This window comes from Manis javanica, chromosome 17, assembly GCF_040802235.1.
Source record: "Manis javanica isolate MJ-LG chromosome 17, MJ_LKY, whole genome shotgun sequence".
Classification (NCBI taxonomy): Eukaryota; Metazoa; Chordata; class Mammalia; order Pholidota; family Manidae; genus Manis; species Manis javanica.
In genome coordinates, this window is record NC_133172.1 from 35,213,420 (window position 1) to 35,235,536 (window position 22,117).

Here is a 22,117-nt window from a genome sequence, read left to right on the forward strand (position 1 = left end):
GACTTAACTGCTGACCACTTGTATTCCCAGTACTTCATAACAGTGATGACAACATGAAAAGCTCTTAAGAAATATTTAATGGATGTACACCAATTAATATTTAATCAAACAAGGGTATCAATATGGTAAATAGTCATTAGCACTTGTAAGCTTTTAAAAAATTAATAACCATTGTACTGACATCACCAATGACACTTAGCATGGTCCCATCAACTATGAGCAGCTAAATTAGAGAACACAGTCCTTACCCTAAAGTCATCTTGAATCTCTGAGAGAAGATATTAAGGTGGAACACCAATTTAAAATACAAACCAAATTAGTAATTCAAACATCCAAAGCTTTTAAGAATGTACTTACCAACCAAACTTGCTGTGGAAAATATTCGACCACTCTTTTCTAAAATTTCATGGAATCTCAATTGACATGCTGCAATTGTTTCATAGTCTGTGCTGTAAGCTTGGTGGACCTCAAGAGTGATAGTATGTTTCTGAATATATTGTAAAAATAAGTCATTAACATGAACAAGATATTGAGAAGTGAAGTTATATTCTGGGTGAAGACCCTGCACTATGGGAGTTGTCTGTAGTTCAAAATCATAGAAAGCATAGGTACAGAAAGTGACGGGTTCCTTATCTCCAGATGCCTGTAAAACTTCAGAAGAAAAGGTTACTTTGTTGATATGGATTTCAAATAGGTTTTCTCCTCGTTCTAAGTGAATGGTTTCATCAAATTCATCCACAGAGTCATCTGGCATGATTTCTGGTTTAAATTTGTACTGTTTGGTTCCATAGGCAATATCCTTTAATTGGGCTGCAAGAGAAGACACATAGTTTAGAGATTTTTAAACACTGACATATGAAGATATAAACTGGTTTTTGAAGTGGTAGGATGTCTGACTGCTTTTGGTGAATACTCTCAACCTTAAATTCTATGACTACATTTTTTGTTTCTGTAAATACTATTATATTATACAGAAATGTATCATTTTTGTTTTGACATCACTTACTAACAATAAAATCACAGCTTAAGTTGTAATACAGGTTGGGCCAGGAAAAAGAAAAAAGGCAAAAAGGCCTTTGAATGAACAGCTGAGGTAAATATTTGGGTTTACTACCTGCTCCTCTACCTCTGCTCTATTATCTTCTCTCCTATATTACCTCTTTCCCTGGCACCTTCATTTCTGCTTATTAAAATACATACTTTTCTACTTTTGGGGGTTATGGAAATGTTTATTATCTTAATTATGGTGATGGCTTCATAGGTGTACAAAGAGGCTCACCAAATTATACACTTTAAATACATGCAATTTAAATTATGTTAATTATACTTCTAGAAAGCTGCTTTTAAAAAAGATAGACTCTAGATACACATTTCCCCCTATGTTACATCCAAATTTCTAGAAAGAGTAATGTATACTTGTGTCTCCATCTCTTCATGTAACACTCTTCAACTTCCTGCACATAACATCTGCCTTACTGTTCCACACAAGAGTGTGGAACTATTACAGAAAAGGTTACCAACAACCTATTGATGGCTAGACTGGATGAATTTTGGTCTTTGTACTGGTTGATCTCCTTTATTCACATTGATGGTCACTTTCTCTTTGTGAACCTCTGTCCTAACCTGGCTTTCATGCCATCATTTGCCCTGCTTCTCCTCCTACCTCTCTTCTCATTTTCTAAGGGTTTCTCTTTCTTCTGCTACTTTGCTGGGGTTCTGTTTTTATCCTCTTTAGTCAACATATTCTCATGGGTAATCTCATCCCCTTTTATGACTTCTGCTACTATCAGTATGCTGAAGACTCTCCTATTTCTATTTTTTATTCAGATTTCTTTCCTGAACATAAGCTGCCTGATACAATGAATTAAAAAACTAGGTATAATACCTAATGGCTTGCTGAACCTTCTGTTAGATATCTCCTAGGTACATCAAACTCTATATATAATCCAAAACAGAATGTGTCACTTTCTCTTCTAGTTATTCCTATTTCTCTTCTAGTTATTTAGTAATTTGAAACTCAAGTGATGGTATTAGAATTCACCCAGTTGTCTAAGCTAGATGCCACTGAGTCATCCTAGTTTCCTTTTTCTTTTACCTTCCTCATATCTCTACAGGGTCACTACTATTCAACACTATTTCCTAAGCCTTTATCAAATTTGTCCCCATCCTCTCTTTCTCCACTGATGCTACCTTACTTATACTCCCAGTGTTTATTACCTAGATTACTATGAAACCCAAACTGCTTCCTTCCTTTAAATCATGCTCATTCTTCCTAATACCTGCATCATAATCTCCAAAATGCAGTCTTGGGTATATTACTTTCTATCTTGAAAATTCCTCAGTGGTTCTGTAGTTTAGTAAGGTTCAGATTCTTCAGGGTCACTTGTTCATATCTCATGAGTTCCGTGAGAATGGTGTCTGAGCTTTTATACTATTTGTTTTCTCACTGCCAAACACTTTCTTGCTTAGGATGCGTTAGGAGCTTGATCATGTTTATGGAATGAATCAATCAGTTTAGGGGGCAGATAAAATATACTAGTAAAGATTTAGTAGGACTTGAAAGGAATGGAAATTTTCAAGCTCTGTGACCTTCGTGTTGTCAAAAAAATTCCATTAAGCAATTTTTTATTGAGTACTATTTGAAATAAAAGGTACACGCTGCTCTTAAGACTTTTGGAAAACCCTGTTCAATTGTATAAATATATTTATTAAGCCCTTATACTTATGCCAGTAGTCTGAAAGTGTGGTCTGGAAGCCTCTAAGGGTCAATGCAACTGTTTTGGAGTTCAGTAAGGTCAAACTATTTTAAAAATAATACTGACATGTTATTTGCTCTTTTCATGTTTATTCTCTCATAAGTATATAATGGAGTTTCCCAGACTCTACAGTAGATTGAATGTAGAAGCAGATATAAGAATCCAGCTGTGTTCTGCTAAGCCAGACACCAAAAATTTGCAAAAATGTTAAACAATTAAAAAAAACATAAAATAATTTAAAACAATGCCACTCTTCTCACTATTTTTTCAGTATGGAAAATACAGCTTTTAAAAAACAAACACTAATTTATGTTAACATGTAATGGGGTTTATTTTTATTTATCATGACTTAAATATTAAAAAAATTTCCCACTTTTAATTTTTAATATGATAAACATGTTAAGTATAGCCCAGGATAAATAAGAAGCCTCTGGGATCCTCAATAATTTTTAAGAGTGCAAAATTACTGCTGGCATGGATCATTGAATTAAGCATTGTATTGCAGGGGACATGAAAGAGACACATAACACTTACCATGTAGAACTTACATTGTAGTTACAAAGAGTATGCAAAACTCCAACAGTGAAGAACACTTACATAATGTAATCCCCCAAAATATTTTTTGAGTACATGAGAGAAAAAGTGTAAGTGCTGAGGCAGTAGTTTTCAAAGTAGTTTTACACCTGCATTTGAGTTGCTTGGAGTTATTTCCAAATATAAAGAATTATGGGCCCCTGGATTTCTAAGGGTACAGCCTAGGAAGCCATTTGAAATGAATGCCTCATGTAATTTTCACACTTGCTAAAGTCTGAAAACCACTGCAAGGGCATTTCAAGTTGAGGAATGACTGGGAGTAATCAGAGCCAGCTTTCTGGCATATGGATGTGTATTTATTTAGATTTCAAAGCAGGGAAGGGTATGTCTTGGCATCAGGGAGGTTTGGGTGGAGACAAAAGCATTGTTGGTAGGACTGAGCAAGGTGAATCTGATAAACAGCAAGTACACTTCTTGTTTGGCTGAGATGCATGGTTTGTTTAGAAATTAGAATGAGGTGATAAATTTACTCTGTGGTTCTTCATAAAGTATTTTGAAATCCTGCCTGCAACACTGAATTCAAAAACCAGTAGGGAATTACTAAGAATTCTTGAGTACAAAAGAATCAGATTAAAAAAACATTCTTAATGTAAATTATAGTTAGGAATTGGAAAAAAAAAGAGCAAAAAGAAGTTGTGAGTGTAGATTTGGATGACATTTTCAACTGTCATGAAATACATTTGTCTAGTTACTGTGGACAAAGAATTGTGCACACTGTACCTTCTAGTTTTTGGATGCGTGCAGCCCTAATATCAAGAAGATGAACATATTGTTTCACTTTGACTTCATAATCTTGCTGCAAATTTTCCATTTTCTGGGTCACTGCCTCAACTTCCATCTAAAAAAAAAAAAGAGATAACAAGTTTCAATACTTATAATTAGTTCCATTTTCATTTTTTTAAAGCAATGATGACTCAAACACTAAATCCTGGGGATACCAGGAGCTGTAAGCCATGGTTTTCTGACCACAAACAGTTTACAGTTTAGAAAATTATGCCTGGCAATGTTCATAAACCAAAAAAATTCCAAACTCCTTTTTATGGAGGTGATTTTCCCATTTTTTAATGGCTAATATAACATGTGTCTGTGGCAGGACCTTAGGATAACTATATCCTATTTGCAGAATGTACTAACACTAGTGAAGGTGAGCTTTACTTTAAAAAATTATTTGTTTTAAACTCTTTATTCTAACTACCTAGTAAAAAGGCTAAATTCCAGGCATGTGGTAATACATGATGAATAGAGTTTAACATGATGACACATGATACTGCTTAGAAATAAATCATCAGTAGAATATCATAAGAAATTTATTCTCCCAATTTAGTTTATTATATTACCTGGTAATCTTTATTAATTTTATGTTGCATAATTAGCATATTTCTTGTCTTTTCAAGTTCTTGTACAGTTTCTGCATGATTTGCTTGTAGCTCTCTCATGGAATGTTCTAGATCTTTATTAATTTTATTGTCTTTCTCTAAAAAGGAAAGGTCTCCATTTTTTTGTGATTTTTGAGCCTAAAACAAAAACATGTTTTATTACTGAAACAAGAGTTTCCAAAATGTAATCACATGAATTAATATAGATACAGCAAGGAACAATAATTAATTGAAAACAGATAAATCTCCTCTTTCTGTCAGGAATAAAGCAGTCCTGTTACAGAAAATGTATTTGGATAGACATTTGAACAACTATAGAGAAATCAAAAAACAGTGTATTACTTCATGACATAAAAAAGAATCATGTATATTTATTTCTATTTCTTCATTTGACTAAAATCTATAGTGTTGATTTAAAAGGAAAGAAATGTATTTTCTCATGTCATCTTGTAAATAACAGAATATCCCAGAATGGGAAAATATCGCTGGTAACATTTATAATTTAATATTTTACTTAAGATAATAGGGTGTACCAAGGTCTCTTAGGACAGAAAATTGTTGATTAGTTTTATAGGGAGGCATATAAAAGTAAAATGTTTGTTACACTTGAAGAAAGTGCTTTAAATAAGAGTTTTTGAGGTCCATTTTAATGTAGCTTTGACGTCATTATGAAACATGTATATGCTCTAACTAAATGTCACCTGACTACTTTCCTGAATAATTCATTCTCCAAGGGTTACAGATAAGGGTCATTATTACGCTGTAACAGTTATAAGTAGACATGAAATTCATGGTGAAGTTCAGAAAGTTACCTTTATAAGCAGGAGAGCTTCACTCAATTCATCAGCATTAATATCACCTTCCTACAAAAGATAAAGTAAAAGCTCACAATGAGATATTAATGGAAAGTACAAGAGACATACCAATGATGCAGATTATCCTCATGGAACATAAGCTGCCCGATACCATGAATTAAAAAACTAAGTATAAGAGACATTCCAACTCTTCAGAATCTCATGAAATATAAGCTGCCAGATATCATGTATTAATAAACTAGTATATTTGTATTCTTTTGCTTTGTAGTATAGCAGTTTTTTCTCCGCATAAAATATTTAGATGAAAATTTGGAGTTTATTTTGTGAATAAAAAAATAGTTCACCTGGTTGTAAAACTTCATGCGGTTTTTAAGTTCATCAAGTTGTTGCTTTTGTTCCAGATACTTTAATTGTAGTTCTCTATTTTCTTGAATGAGTTTCTCATTTTGGTCTTAAAAATAAAGTGAACACAATTAGAAAGGTAGGAGAGAATGAGGTGTAAGAACACATTTTAAATTAATTTAATTCCTGATACACAAGCTTGATCTAGTATGGCTCTGGTCAGAGAGGAAATTGGGCTAGCACCTAGACAAAGGCATCAGGGGAATGAGGAATGAATGAACGCAATTTTTTGGTCTTTTAGTTTTTTAATTGACTTCTTTGAGTTTTCTTTTCCCAATTTAGCATAAAGTCTTTCTACTCAAATGAGATACTTTCTCTAGATAGTAACTAAATCCATAAAATTATGAAACACACTTCTAACAAATCTGTTAAGATAGGAGAGATGGATTTTCAACCAGTGCATGGCAGTATCAGTAATAATTCATGTGTGTTTTTTATTCATTCAGTTCATACTATTCATTAGTAGGACATGGACTCAGGGCTATTGCTAAGGAACGGCGATAGGTTACAGCTACCTAGGCACTCATTTGCCATGACCTGCAAGCAGGGGTACAGGGTAGAGCTATAGAGGACAGTGTATCCATAAAGAGACTAATTTTTCACTCAATGCTTAACTTAAAAAAAAAAGAAGCATGATGGTTAGCTAATAAGTCTACTCTTCGGTCTCATGGTCTTAAGTGTGCTCTTCAAGAGAGTTTGCTGTGGTGGCCAAGTATCCTCCCTTTTGACTCCTTGTGGACTAACTCTAAACCATGTCATCTAAAGTGTCTCCACTAATTTCATCCTGCTGTCAAAGATTTATGTTTATCATAAGTCCTCAATTCAAGTTGTAGATATTTGTTTCCTTTTCTTAAATGAAAAAAAATCAAACATTTGTTGAGAATTCTTACATGAATGTATTTGCACATTGAATACATTTTATGCAAAAATGCATTTCTGACTTTTATAGCACTTTGTGTTCCCAAGCTACAAATGCTGCATATAAGTAAAAACTGTAAATTACATGGTTAAGAAATGAACTAAATGTGGATATTTTTATGTGACATATTTCCTGGCAAAATTAAAAAACAATTGTGACTCCAGGGTATACAGAGACATTTTCATATCAAATTATAAACACTATCTTATTATTGAAAGGTTAGAAGGTTATCCTACAGTATATATTGTTAAAATTTGGTGAACAAAATGAAAGAATTTCTGAATGTGAACAATACTTGGAAATTTTGAAGGTAAAGGTCAAATACTTGTCTGTTAGCAAAAAATTAGGATTAATAATATGAATTCTTAGGAGATAAACTGGCTTTTTGGTTAGAGTAGAATAAGAACATACAACACTTTATTTTATATTGATTTTTAAAACATCATCTAGATAGAGTGATTAGGTAAATAGAAAGAAGGTAAATAGAGTGAAAAAGATGTAAAACCCAAGGCCCTGAGGGTAATATCAAAACTTTTAAGGTTTCTGAGGGTAGGCTAAATTGTACAGGTCATAACTGCTCCATCTTCATCAAGACTGAGTGTATTTTCATTATTATTTCTATGCTCTAGTTTTCCTTTCAATTTTTCACAGCAGGGTCCTAGAAGGCATAAATAAACACATTCAAATGTTTCTTCTTTTACTGATTTATTAACAACTATGTCCCCATTTCACTGTTATTTTTAAAACTAATAAGGGAGTTATTAGTGGGGAAATAACTTTTAAGTGGGAGAAGACATTACTGAATACCAGTAATTTCCTCTCTACTGGATTTTATGTGGAATTACCCAGTATATTTTTCCTTTCTTAAACTGCTCATTGGGGATATAACTCCTGGGTCTTTAAAAAGTATGGAGAAGCTATAGCTCAAAGAGGAAATAGACTTGCTGAATTATAATATGAAAACTCAAAGCATCCTGTACAAGATGAAAAATAACCTCCTTATGATTTGACAAAAAGCAGGTTAAGCTAAACAGAATTTTATTCAAATGAGATAACATTTCACCATTTCAAAATTATGTTCTTCAGCACACCATTAATAAGCAGAGTGCAGAGAACAGTTCAACTAAACAATTTTCAGAGCTCCTTTGTGCTAGTATCTTCAGCTGTGATCAATATAACCATATGCATTATGCTGAATTATGCATTTCAGCTAAAGATAGAAAGGAACTTGCAAAAGCAGGCCCGTAAACACATGCAGTTAATTTAAGCATTAAGCAAATGCAAACTGCATTTACATATCCTTCCCCCACATATTCACACAATCTGAAACTAGTTTGTACCTTGAATAAAGAGATGAGTATTCTCTAAAAATAATTTACCAGTTATATGAATGACTGTAAGAAGCCAGGGAAACATATTCTGGCAAAGAACACTTGATACATGAAAAGTAAATTGTAAACGTGTGAAGAGACTTCAAATAATTAAAAAATTAAAAAATCTGTAATATAAGAAGGAATTCCTAAATATTGAAAAGGTTCCTTAAAGATAGAATTTCAATGTTTTTGTTTAATATTTCCTTGGAAAAAAATGGTTAAAGGCTGTAATATTTTTCTTATAATCTACTGTAACATTTTCACAAAAAACCAAAACTTTAATCATTAGGCCTGTTAACTTCAGGTATTTAAGTAAAAATAACTAAAATAACAGTTGCATTAAAAATCAAGATTCAATTCTAGGAATTTCTCCTAAGAAAATATTGGATAATGTGCAAAGATTTGTGCAGAAAGATGTTTATGATACTTAAAAAAACTGAAGCTATTTAAAAATTCATCAATAGAAGATAGTTAAACAATCTTTGATACATCTTCACACTGGAAAACTATGACAGTCACTATAAAATGATGAGGATATAGATTTATATTTATACTGAAGAATGATTTTACAATATAGTAAACAAAAAAGCACTTTATAAAACTATATAAATATAGAAACAACTCTGAAAGGACAGAGATGAAAATATTAATAGTGATTATCTTGAGGGCAGTGGGATTGAATGATCTTTACAATTTACTTTTTACTGGACTTTTTTTACAGTACACATTAGTAATTTGTATTATTCAGAAAGTCCAAAAAAATATAAAAGATACAGAATGGACAAATTGAATTAAAATAACTTAGCAATCATAGTTTCAATAATTTGAAAGAAACCTCAAGATTAATTCAACAACAAACAAGTTTTACTAAAAGACTACTAACATTCTATTCCCTTAAGAAGAGTTTCTTTCCAGAGACCAATTCAGAGATAGAAAGTTAAGAGTTTTGAAATTCTTGATGATATCAAGAATTCAAGGGAAATACAGAAAGCACAGAAATAAGAAAGGTTTATTTCATTTTTCTTTTCTTTAAGAATGGGCAATTTATAACTTTTTGGAAAAGAAAGAGGGAATATAGAACAATTCCATTTCCTTCAGTGAACAAGCATTTATTGAGCAACTACTAAACAAAGCACTCTGTTAGGTATTCACTACAACATATCAAAATCAGGAATATGTTTCTTTTGACATCAGAATTTAAAAATAGCCACCATCTTTAAATCGTATCACCATTTTTATTCTACTCTCAGTTTTCTAGAGACAAATCATAATCTTTCATGAAATTTAATCACTTGGTAAATAAATATCGTATATGTGTTTCATTGAAATTACAACTACACTGATTATAAGATGTATTCTGATTTAAGACTTAAAATGTAAGAAGTCATATGATAATTTAAAAATGTTATCTTTTATAAGATACATCCCAATTTCAGAGATGTTAAAATGGGAAAAAAATCTTTCTAATGAAATATGGCATTATGACCCAAATTAATATATAGAGTATTGACTATATGTAATTTTTTAAACCAAGCCTGAATTAAACTTTTAAATGTTTTCATGCAACTGAATTGCAAATGTTCAAAAGGAATAATCTTATCACATCACTTGGTTTATGGAGTGGATGAGCAATAGATAAAACATTTGAAGCAAATAATTCAATTCCCCTATTATGCATTTGGGTGTATACTATATAGTAAGTCAGATATCTACTTTATTTCTGTGAGAGAAGAATGATATCTGTGACTCGTTAATGAAACTTATTAATGACTATATTTTTGCACAGACATCTTGATGAGTCTTCCTAGTTTTTAAGTTCACTGTCACAGAGTAGACTTAGACACCTCACCATCAAAGAAATCTTCCATTTGACCTGCTAAAAACAAGCAACTACTGCTGCTGTCACCTTACACAGCTTTGCTTTTATGCCCATTGCACTTGCCACCTCCTGAGGTACTTCATATTTAATTATTGTCAGTTTCTCTCTATTGAATTTATGTTGCAGAGGGCAAGCCTCTGATTTATTCATTGCTGTATCCACAGAACTTATAACAGTGCCTAGCACATACCGGGGCTCAATGAAAGCTTGTTGACTGTTGAATAAAGAAAGGCTCAAAATTTAGGAAAATGAAATTAAAGACAACCTGAATAACTCTGAGAAGAAAAAAAATTCTTAAGCATATATGCTAGGCTAAGTAAAGAGAAATTTTGAGTAACCAATCAACTCACGAAAGTGGATGGCTGCTAATAGAGGCTGTTCCCTACATAGCAAGGTGCCTGGCAAAACAGTAGGCACCATACTAAGTACTGAGTGAGTGAGCAAGTAACAGTGAACAACATGGATGTCTAGAATGAATACGTAGTCACTTATATATACCTCTTTCACTTTTTAATCTGTCAAGGATTTCAGTTTTGTCTGTTAAGTCAGATTTTAAGGCAGTCTCGAGTTGAGCAATCTGTACTTTCAGCTGCTGTTCCTTTAACTTCCATTGCTCTTCATGGGTAGCACTGAAGGCACTGCAAAACACACGTGACATGCAAGGAAAGCTCGGAAATCAGCTTCAACCGAAAATAATAAAGAGAAAAGCTTTTAGTGGCATAGAGACCACTGTCATCATGTCTTAGGAATTAAGTAAACATATGCTGGTCTGCTGCTGTTGAAACCAAGGCGCCTTCCTCAGGCTGCGGTTAGGGAACATGAAAGAGTCTGTGGGATGAGCAAAGGAACTGGCCTTAATTTAGAGCTCTGAAGTCAGAAAAGTTGGCAGTGTGCAGCTTTTGTGGGACTAGTAAAGGAATTCAGATACTATACATACTCCAGAGGAATCCACAATTCCAAACCTCAGCAACTGACATAGTACAAAACCATTCTCTCTCACACACAAACCCTCTTAATACAGAGAAAAGGGACTTTCCACTTGATTTTAAATTCTAGAATCTGAAATTTATAAAGAGTCAATGATAATAACATATTCACAAAATACTGGTCACAAAATGATAGCATATCAAACTATAGGATATTAAGAAGTAGTGATAATGCAGTTTTTGTCCTAAAAAAAAAACAAACCCAACAGCCAAGAGCAATAGCCTAAGAACAATAATGTTTTACTTGTAACACTTCATGGATAAAAATTCAGTAAGAACACCCTGATAAGAATGATGAAGATAAAAATATTATTTCTCAATTAAAGTGAAGAGCTTAAACTATCATTAAAATCTAATGATCAAGACCCAGCATACTGTAAGAACCTGTCAAATATCATCTAAATGGTATGCAGAAGGTATATGCTAAATATTTGTTTAGGCCAATGGTTCTCAAATGCTGCTGCTAGACCAGCTGCACTAAGAACATTTAGGGAGATTTAAAAGGGAAGATGCTGAGGCCCAGGAATTCATAGTTTTATAAAGCTCCCGAGGTGACAGCCAGGTTTCGGAAAAACTGATTTTGATCTGTACTTCAGCAGAAAACTATTATCTGGGAAGCTTGATATTACTGAATAATTATCAGCAGCTTTGACCCTTCTACTTATGTAAAACCCAGAAAATGAAACAAAAAATTGTAATATCTGGTTTTGTACTGATGATGAAGTAAATGAAAAAGAAACTTGTTATTGAAAACTGCCCTGAACGTTGCTCCCAGCAAGTCTTGAGATTTTATTGCAAAAGAGATACTTTTCTGAGAGGCATAGCCTCCAAAAGAACAAAATTGTGTATTCATTTCACATTTTGAATGTTTTTATTGCATTTAAAATAACATGACGTTAAAAATAAATGGAATTCTAGAAGTTTCTCTAAATCTGACATCTGTTTCTTCTATCACTGTTCTCATTTCACATATGGATTCTTAAAAAAAATCATGGATCTAATATACCAATATTTTAAGTTAATTTTATCAAAGGTATAATTTCCTAGACTTAAATGAAACCAAAATAAAATATGTACTTTAAATACTAAAGAATATTCCTTTACATTTTCATTTTTTTTAAAAATAGCAAACATAATTTGTGTCTTGTCAAATTATATATAACAAACACATATATATATATATGCATGCATGTGAGTGTATCTTTTATTATTAAAAACATGTATTACCCAGAAAAAAAATTAGCATGATGAAATAGGCACAATTATAAATTATATCAGATGCCAAAAATTAGAAACAGTAGTGTTCCAATAGTATTAGTACCAGCAAAAAGATCACCAGCAGTTAATCTGGCAGAAACATCAGAAGCTGTATGTGTTTAAATTAAGAACAATTTAGCAGCCTGGTTTTTCCAAACCCACAAAATACTAGTGTAAATCAGCGTAAGTCAATCTGAATTTAGTCCACTGCTATCTTTCCTCTAAATTTAGGATTACATTCCACTGAAGTTTCATGAGGAATTCCTTTTGAATTTACTGTATTCCTCTATGCTTGGAGCCATCTGTGTAACTATAAATGGTGAACCACATCTGGCTCCATTTTCTTTGTAAAGGCTATGTACATGATTAAATCTGCATATGAGGACAGTCTTTGAGAACTTTTATTCGTGAAAATGTTTTTGTATACTGCCTACAGTGACAACTGAGGGGAGATCATAGTTGGTCTTTGTGAACATTTGTTACACTATGTTGAAGGAGTGGTAAAACATCTATCTGCGGTAGAACGTCCATTGGTACCTGTGGTCAGTGGTGTGTCCACTGGTGATCCTGAGTCAGCATACTGTAAAGACACACCCTTGATCAAGGTCAAATAAGGGATGAAGAATTCACCTTCACCCCAAGGTCTATTTTTTAACAAAAGAAAATCCATTTATTCCAAGTTCCAGGGCATCCGTATGTGAGAGAAAGGGAATATGCTCTAAATCATCCATAAAGAAATCCATAGGTACTTTAGTTAGTGCTTAATGGAAATTAAATACACATTTACATAGTGATATTAAACTTACTGAAGGAAAAATGATGCCCCAGATGTACTCAGTTTGATTTCTGGGAAGTATAGAGTGCTCATACTTGATCATATGAGCTTTCATGATTCCTTAAAGACTGTAGGGGACAGGTTCTCACTTTACCGAAATGGAGCATAGCGAGTCTATGTGTAGTTAGCAAGTGAGTGCTTCTTTGTGTTTTGGATATTAGATGACTATCACATTGTAAAAAATAATGATTTACCCAATTCTTAAAATGGTTAAGATCATCTTCAAAATTCCAACTTAGAAAAAAAAAGGCATTAGATTAGTGTCTCTCTGGAAGTTAATACCTTAAATCACTTCTAATAGATTCTCTGGATCCAATCTCAAACTGACAATTTAAATTGGACAGTGGAGGAAAACAGAAAGGAGGGCAGGTGGGAAGGCTCCAAAGGGGTGGTGAACCTACATTTTGCTGTTTTCCAGGTTATTCATATACATTATAGTTGAAAGACTTCTGCATTTGTCATTCACATGACCCCAAAATATATGAACTTTAAACATGGGACACAGCTTTACTATATTTGAATACAGAGTTTATCTCTGTCCAAATGGATTTAATTGCAAAAAATTTATTCTGAATTTTTAAATTGAACATTTCTTAAAAGCTATACTTATTTGTTGGCATTGTGCCAAAAATGTTTTACTTAGCATATTTGAAAAGGCTCATACCAAACAAACATGAGGGTTTTATCTTACTAGATGATTCTCTAATGTGTCATATGTCAAGTAATAAACACATTTAAAACTTCATTTGAAAAAGGAAGATGAGAATGCAATCTGCAAATCATATTTTTCTCCAGAAAACTAGCCAGTTTTGAGTAACAAAAACAAATGCTCTCCCTTTCAAAATGTGCTATCACTATGACTAGCCAAACAAGGAGTATATGTAGTTTTTGATGAGCATTAGTTGTTGGCAGTGATGAATAACAGCGCCATGAAACACAAGCACTGTTAAGAATCTTAGGGATGATATTGATTTTTGTAGAAATTCTCCAACTATGCTTCTGAAAACATATTAAAAAAATTGTATTAGAGAATTTTATAGTTCTATTTACTATCATGTGTGCTTGCTGGGTTTTGCACTTAAGTGACATTAATTTTTTTTTGACGCAAAATGTCTTGACACTCATTACACACATTTACCTCCATGTACCTTACACAAAATTCAGTTGCAAGCAGCATAATGAAGTATGTTTTTAATGTGATGGGAAAAAAATGTACCTTAAGCATAAAACACTAAAAAAAAAAATACAACCTTTCAAAGTTAGATTTATACTCTTAAATCATCTTCTAATATGGAAAGATAAAGTTTCACGGTGATAGAGCAAATATAAGAAAAATATGTCTTTCTCAAAATTCCATTTATGCATTATTTCCAGCTAAGTTTAATGTGTTTTATTTCAAGAAAGCATGTTCAGTAAATCCTCAGATTGGGACAAAGTAGGAGATGTGTAAGTAATAGCCCAATGGCACATAGTTTTTTGAGTTAAGACCATGTAAAAGTGTTTGATATTACAAGATGTTGGAGACAAATATAAATCAATAAAAATTTGTGAATGTATGACAGTTGTTATTCTATGAATGATTTCCTTTTGCATATACATTTTTCCCATGCAATTAAAATCAGAGAGGTAGCGAAACACAGGGGAAAACCTCAAGTTTTAAGTTCAAAAGAGTTGAATTTTAGTTATGTACTGGAGTCTCAGAAGTGCCGGGTGACTCTGTACAAGTCTCTTAAGTTTTCTTCAATCTCAATTCCCTTATTTATAAAATATGGGAATAACATTATTTTCTCTGCCAAATATACAGTTGTGCAATCTATATACTGAAGTCTGAACTTTTCAAACACATAACTGCTGAATACTTATTTATATCAATATAAATCTATGTATTGTTCTGTAGATAAATGAACATATAAAACAGGAGGGATAACAAATGTTTGGGTAGAATTAATCAGAAGTGATGAGAGAAGGACTAAACAGAGCACTTGGGAAGCGGCTAAGGCAAATCCCACATAAAGATTTTTAGTCAGTTTATCCTTGCTGGATAGCCCCAAGTATTCTTTTAACTAATGTCTGAACCTGCTATTGGTAGCCCTTAATATAATGAGTCACTGTGCAAAGATAATCAACACTAGTAGGTAAACAATACAGATGACACATATTACTGGAATGATGCCTAAGATTAATTTGGGCATCTTTTCAAAGTAGAGACAAATAAAAGCCTATCTCTACATTCTTTAGGTATGATTTGCTTAATTTACAAAATGTAACTTTAGTTTACAAAACATTCAAAACATAAAACATACAATTAAAAAAAGATATCTATAGATCAGATGGCTATTTTCTTTTATTTCAGAGTATGATCCTAGAAGGATTATGTTGAATATCAGCTCTAACAAACATATTTCAATATATATTAAATTTAGTTTCACATAAACCTGTATTTATAATTTATCAGCATCATATACTGAAAAGGCTTAAAAATACATACATACACGCGCACACACACACACACACACACACACACACACATCTGTATCACTTAACTAAACTTAGCTGTGGAGTAGAATTTTGTTTCTAACATTTTCAGAACGGGTTAATTTTTAAAATACCATAATCTGAAAACAGGTTAACAAACAAAATTGAAACAGATCTTTAAAATTTATCTTGAGATAAACATACTTGTATTTCTCTTTATAAGGAATACAGACAATTGTAAGTAAACGTGTTTGTTGTCCAACAGAATCACTCTCAGCTAATAAGCTGGGTAGCCCAGAGGAAGAAACAAACATTTAGAGAGAACAAAAGAGGTTAAAATACAAGCTCTATTACTTCATAGCTTTAAGAACATGGACAAGTTATTTGTGTTTTATTTTCACTGTCTGAGAAATGGACATTTACAATACCTACATTTCCAGGTTGTCATGTGTAATTTATAATAATGTACATAAAGTAGTTAGCATATGCCAGCTAGCATACAGTTTGCGTTCAATAAATGATAATAGTTGTTACTGACAACAAAGCGTTATAGTTTCCTTAGTAATAGGCAACAAGTTCTCAGGTTAAAGAACTTATTACCAGGGCCTAAAAAGCGCTTAATGTTCTTTTGTGACATATGTATATTTCTTGCAATCATCCCTTGCTAATTCTTTAATTGATATTAGATATTCGGACATCTAAAGCTTTGATATAAAAGATCTCAAACGAGAATGAAAGAACACATGGAATCATGATTTACCTGTTGTAAAGTTTATCATAATTTTCCTTTAAAAGTTCTCGTTCCTTTTCTAAATCATTAATTCTATCCTGCAGCTAAAAGGAAAAGAAAATTACACATTAGGTAATTATCATATAAAACCACATGGGGTAAAACAAACACAAGAGGAGGCTAACATGTTTCAGTCTTGATTTCTAAATTGCAGCTGTTAACTAGTCCACTTACACTGTCTGTATTTAATTTAGCATTGATTTTTCTCAAGTTGTTAAATAAACATGAAATTAATATTTGTTTTAATTCAGTAGAAATGTATGCACTGCTGTATGGCAACCTGTGACTAACCTCAATAAGCAATGTGTTAAAAGCTTGCTGTTAAGTCTGGGAAAACATAATATTTTTTACTTTCCTTCCTGACGAATTCTATCATTATATTGATTTTGTATTGGCCCATTAAGAACAAAAGGATTAACGTTTCTTTTGGTCACTGTTCAAACAAATTACGTCAATCACTCCTCTGAAGACACAATTTGTCACATTACCTGGAATTTACAAAGAGCTAGAGTACATCTTTTAAATAAATCAATGAATAAGTAAAATTGTATACCTGCTTTATCCCAGTGAATAATAATTTTATAAATAAACTCAGGGTAATAATTATATCCTTATGACTAAATTGTAGCTTTCTGTATTTATTTCTAGTATTTATGTTGAAGTTTTATTCACCAGTATATTTTGTAGTTACAACCTTTCCCCATGAATCATTTCATTTTCATTCTCAAAATTCTCTTTGATGCTATTATGAGACACAGTAAAAGATTCTCCCAAGATTAAAACAGGCATCTTATGTCATTTCTATTCTCTTTAAAACAAGTTTAAGAGACTACAGAAAAAGATTGCGCTAGCTGGGAGATATGAGTGGCAACTGTAATAGGAAGATGAGTTTTCAAACAACTTCTTAGAAAAAAACATAAAATAATTTCACAAAATTGATGTTGTAGAAGTGAACATCCTTCTCAGAAACAGGTATATTCCTTTAATTTTGTTTTGGTATCTCAAATGACTAAGAAGCTGTTAAGGTTGAGAAACTTAAATTCAACAGGTAATCTGGCATCAGTTTCAAAATCTTTTTTCCTCAAGGATCCTCAGTGCTTTAGGTAATAGTGGATCTCAGCACATTTGCAAGTACTTTTAAGCACTGATTTGCCATGCACATAATACACTGACTATATTTTGCTGTGCTTAAAGCTCCGTGTATGTACTTCAGGATTTTTAAACAAATAGATTAGAAATGCCTGTACTTTTTCAAAATGGTGACAGAGCAGTTTAAATGCCAATGGATGGTTACACTCTTTGGGAGTTTACCTCTTCTATTCTTCTTTCAGAAAATGCCATGGAATGTAATTGTTTCTCAAGACTGCAGCATTTTAAACGTTGCTCTTTAAGTTGCATATTTAGCTCATCTCCATTTGCCATCAAGGCATCATGGCTGATCCTGAGAGTTCTTTGCTTCTAAAATAAAAGAAGAAAATATTTTCAAAATTATTTTTGAATTCTGCTTTGAATAAATGAATACTATTTTATAAATGAATTTACTGCTGAAGTTGACGTTATTCAGTTTATTCTTCACCTCACAGTATGTGTGTGTTACAAGTCCGTACGTGACACTCGACCTCAGTGTATCATGAGGAAGAAAACACAGGGTCATCTTAGCACCAAATCACCTAACATGAACAGTTTTTGTCCTGCATTTTACTTCCTCCTAGTTTTTGAACTGTTGATACTGACCAGTGAGTAAATCAGCTCTAAAAGTTATTTTTCATTTTGCTGTGGTTAAAGGGGTTGGACATACTGTCTAAAAATGCTGCCGAATGGGTCAAAAATAAATGCTCATCACAGATATTCAATCTGGAAGGATTTGTCACTGCACCATATAAATGGCCTTGGAAGATGAGCTTCTAATTTTAATACAGTTAATTTAAAATTTTCAATCAGGCTAGTTACTGATTTAAAAAATAGCCCATTTAAGAATGTTTTAAATTCAATTATATATACTTTAATGCTACCTACCTTCTTTTACAAATAAAAGGTGATTACACTAAAGTCTTTTCATAGAGACCATATGGTCATAACATGTAATGCCTCATCTGCTAATTAAAAATCACTTAAGTTCTACTGAAGTTCTTCAGTCACTTAAAAGAAACCTGGCAATTGAGCTACTTGAGTCCAATTTTTGTTAATCTTGGTATTATTATTGAATACTATCTTTAACCAGCTCTCTCCGGGCTTCCGACCTCACTGAAGTTGTTGGTCTGAACCTCTCAGTCCATGGAACAGGTACCTGTGCTACAACAGACACTTGTTATTGTTGGTATTTAAGCAAATATCTGGCATAATAGTTAAATGGAGATCAAAACAAAGTGATGAAAGAATGTAAAGCACTTTTTAATTCCTTATTTTAGAAATGGCTTTCAACTACATGTATTTTTAATCTCCCTCTTCTAATTATCTGCAGATAGCATTATCACTCCTACTCTTTGGTTAGCCTCATCATCTTCATTAACTCCCATATTCATATGGAAGGTAGTTATTATTTGGCATTTTAGAAGGTTCCAACTGGATGGAAAACACTACCCAAGAGTATGGTTTAAAAATATTTATCTAATTCAATAGTGAATTTAGGCTTCAGCTGACCCTATACTTTGCATCATTCTACTGCTTTTCTTGTCTTGGTACTTCAAAGAAAGTACTGCTTAATATGAATTCTGCTCATCTGGAATGTTTTGGAGTTCATTAATTCCAGAACCTGTGTTAATTATGCAGTGCCAATAAATAGGACCCTCTAATGGCACATTCCTGTGGGGCCACATCCTTGTTAAAACAACCCATGGGGATGAAGAGTCTCAAGTATTGTCAACTTGAATGGTTAAGATTTAAAATAAATACACTGATAGTTGACATGATGGATACTCAAATATTTTCTGATAATGGTAGTGACAAAACAAAACAAAATACCACATCAAAGAAAGATTTAATAAAACCTGATTATTGACCTATTCATAACTTTGGTCTAGCTTGGATATTTCATAAATGCTTAGAACTGAAGATAAATATGCAAATATATCTAAACCTTCAGTGCTATGAGCCCATATGAATTAAGATAAAAGGAGTTAAAAATAAATTTTCTTGGCATGAGATGACTTACAATAAATGTGTTTATTATTTTAAGATGACACAGATATTTATAAAAAGTCCAAGCAGTTAGTTATTTCTTTAAGTTATTAAGTTATAAATCATGAACAGTATATGAAGTGAGATTATACACACTTGAGAATAAAAAGAGCAATCCTTAAAAATTACTTTTTAGTGTTACAACCTTTCTACTTAAAAAAAAGTACTTGAACACTATTTTTGAACCTTTGTATCTATGTATCACCATAATAAAATAAATTATCACAGTACCTCTTGAAGCTGAATAAACTTTCCTTCCATTACTGAAAGAGCATTGCTTTTCTCCACTAGTTGCTTATGAAGCTTAATCATTTCTACATTGTCCCGAATGTTTGACCTTCAATGATGTGTTTAAGGAAAAGAGAGATGGAGTAAAAATGCAAGGTAAAAGAAAAAAATCTGTGGTGAAATTGCCATTTTTCATTGTAACCTAGAAAAATTTACCCACTTGCATATCAGTCACCAGCAGTTTATTACGCATTTAAGATAGATTTATTATTTAAAACCAACCAGTAATCATTCTTGAACTTTCATAAACTCATAAGACTCTGAGTTTGAAGGGAGCCCCAAATGTGATGACTTGTGTCACCTCTACCATGACTGATAATATGGATTTAACATTATAGTTCCCTGAACCATGGCATAAAAGGACATCAGTCTTTGGCACAGCAATCATTCCACCACCAACCTTCAAACTTCTTTTAAGGAGGGCTATGATTCGACTTTTCCCTAAATGAAAAATACACGATACAGCCACTCATCTTCCCACTATTCCTTAGAAACAAATGGTATCATAAGATTACCATTTACTGGAGTTTCCTCCTGGAGTTTAAACTTTTCAAAATATTTCCAAAAAAAGTGACTTAGCATTTTCTACTAATAATGCCCCAAACTGGCACTTAAATATGTTGCAGATGTCCCTTTAGTTGTAAGTGATCATTTAACGTCCACAGGGTATAGAGAAACTCTATATGCTGCAATACCAGTTTGTATTTTTCCTACTGAGATTAAAGCAAATGTAGAATCTAACAGGAAGATCTTGTTAAAGGTTAATCACAGATCTAAATGAATACCTGTTTTCAAAAGGCATTTATTTTCCTGAAAGAGAAAGGTTCCTTAATTTAATATGTTTCAAATTCAAAATTATTTTAAAAATTGCAAAGCTTGGTTTTAGGCTGCATTTTTTTTAAGAAAAATAAACATAAAAATTTTAAATTCAGAAAATTATTTCAGTGGTTAAAGTAAGTAATTTTACTTCCAAAACTTATCTAGTGTACACATATTGGAAAAATTGTCACAATGCCCCACTGGAACCAGAAAATGGACTACAAAGCTCACACATCTGTAAACCAGCTGAGGACTTGAAATACTTAATTTTCCTCTTTGATATTTGAAAGTTCATTATATTTTGGCATTGGACAGTTCGTTGTCCTCACACAGAAGATAAACAAGTCCAAGAACATGGATCTTGCCCAGGGTATAGTCTTAACACAATGTTAAAATAATTATGTGTCTAAAACATGTTATCTAGTAGTTCTGAGCACACATTCAATAGTATACACACTATTATTCTTCGGTATAATCTTCACTCACTAAAATAAAATTTATATGAAGAGAAAAATATATCTTAAATAAGTCTAAAGAAAATATTCACTTTCTTCATATTTAGAAATCAAAATATAATTTATCTGTTTTCCCTAGAATTACTTGGTTTGACCACTCAATAGTAAGTGATATTTATTGATATGTTAGGACAGAATACTATTCAAATACTTTCAAATCTTTTCTTATATTTTTAGTTGTCCCTGGTATTTTATTCTTATTTTTAAGTATTTTAATATTCTCAAAAACATATATAAATATGTATTTGAATAACAACTACTACTTAATGATATTAACAAAGAATTAAGGTCCAATAATCCATTCAGCCACATGGGGCCATAGAAATAACAGGTTTTAATTTTGAGTTTTCTTTGTGAGGCAAAGGCCAGTGAGTATCTTTCAAAAACTTGTATGATTTAATTGGTGGATGCTTTCTTGAATATTTTTCCAAACTCCTTGGAGTTTAAACTTTTGAAAACATTGTCAAGAAAGGTGACTTAGTATTTTATACTAATAATTCCCAACAGGTGGGCACAAATTCAACAAAAGTAGTATTTAGAAAACAGCAATAATATGTGCTACTTTAAATAAAAATTCAGCTAGAGAGTACACCTATTCTGGGATAATGCAACACCTGAAAGTCTATAATAAATAGTATTAAGTGTTAGTTTTAGGGGATTCATACATAATAGTCATTATTAAGACTGGATATTTTTGAAAGTAACAATGAAAAGGAAAGGATAACTTGCTGGTAAGATGAAAGTGCTGAGTCAAGGACATAAAATATGTGTAAGTTAAAAATCAACAGTGTGATGCATGTGGTCTGGTTTTTAGGGAGGTGCAAAATGAAAAGTCACCTCCAACCTGACAACTCAATCATC

General features: G+C 32.3%; 1 protein-coding gene across 5 annotated transcripts in view; it reads right to left on the reverse strand.

The window, feature by feature from the left end:
* The window catches only part of RPGRIP1L (RPGRIP1 like), a 110,084-nt gene that overhangs the window by 68,755 nt on the left and 19,212 nt on the right, over positions 1-22,117 (reverse strand). For all 5 annotated transcript variants that reach the window (XR_005056800.2, XR_012126595.1, XM_073225697.1 and 2 more), the window contains exons 7-15: positions 19,866-19,971; positions 17,769-17,915; positions 16,428-16,501; positions 10,613-10,752; positions 5,886-5,992; positions 5,539-5,589; positions 4,688-4,864; positions 4,071-4,188; positions 358-810 (exon numbers count right to left, since the gene is read on the reverse strand). Coding sequence is in view for 3 of the 5 variants with exons in the window: in XM_073225697.1 (XP_073081798.1) it covers positions 358-810; positions 4,071-4,188; positions 4,688-4,864; positions 5,539-5,589; positions 5,886-5,992; positions 10,613-10,752; positions 16,428-16,501; positions 17,769-17,915; positions 19,866-19,971 (1,373 nt within the window). In the remaining 2 variants the exon portion in view is untranslated. The remainder of the gene's footprint in view (positions 1-357; positions 811-4,070; positions 4,189-4,687; positions 4,865-5,538; positions 5,590-5,885; positions 5,993-10,612; positions 10,753-16,427; positions 16,502-17,768; positions 17,916-19,865; positions 19,972-22,117) is intronic.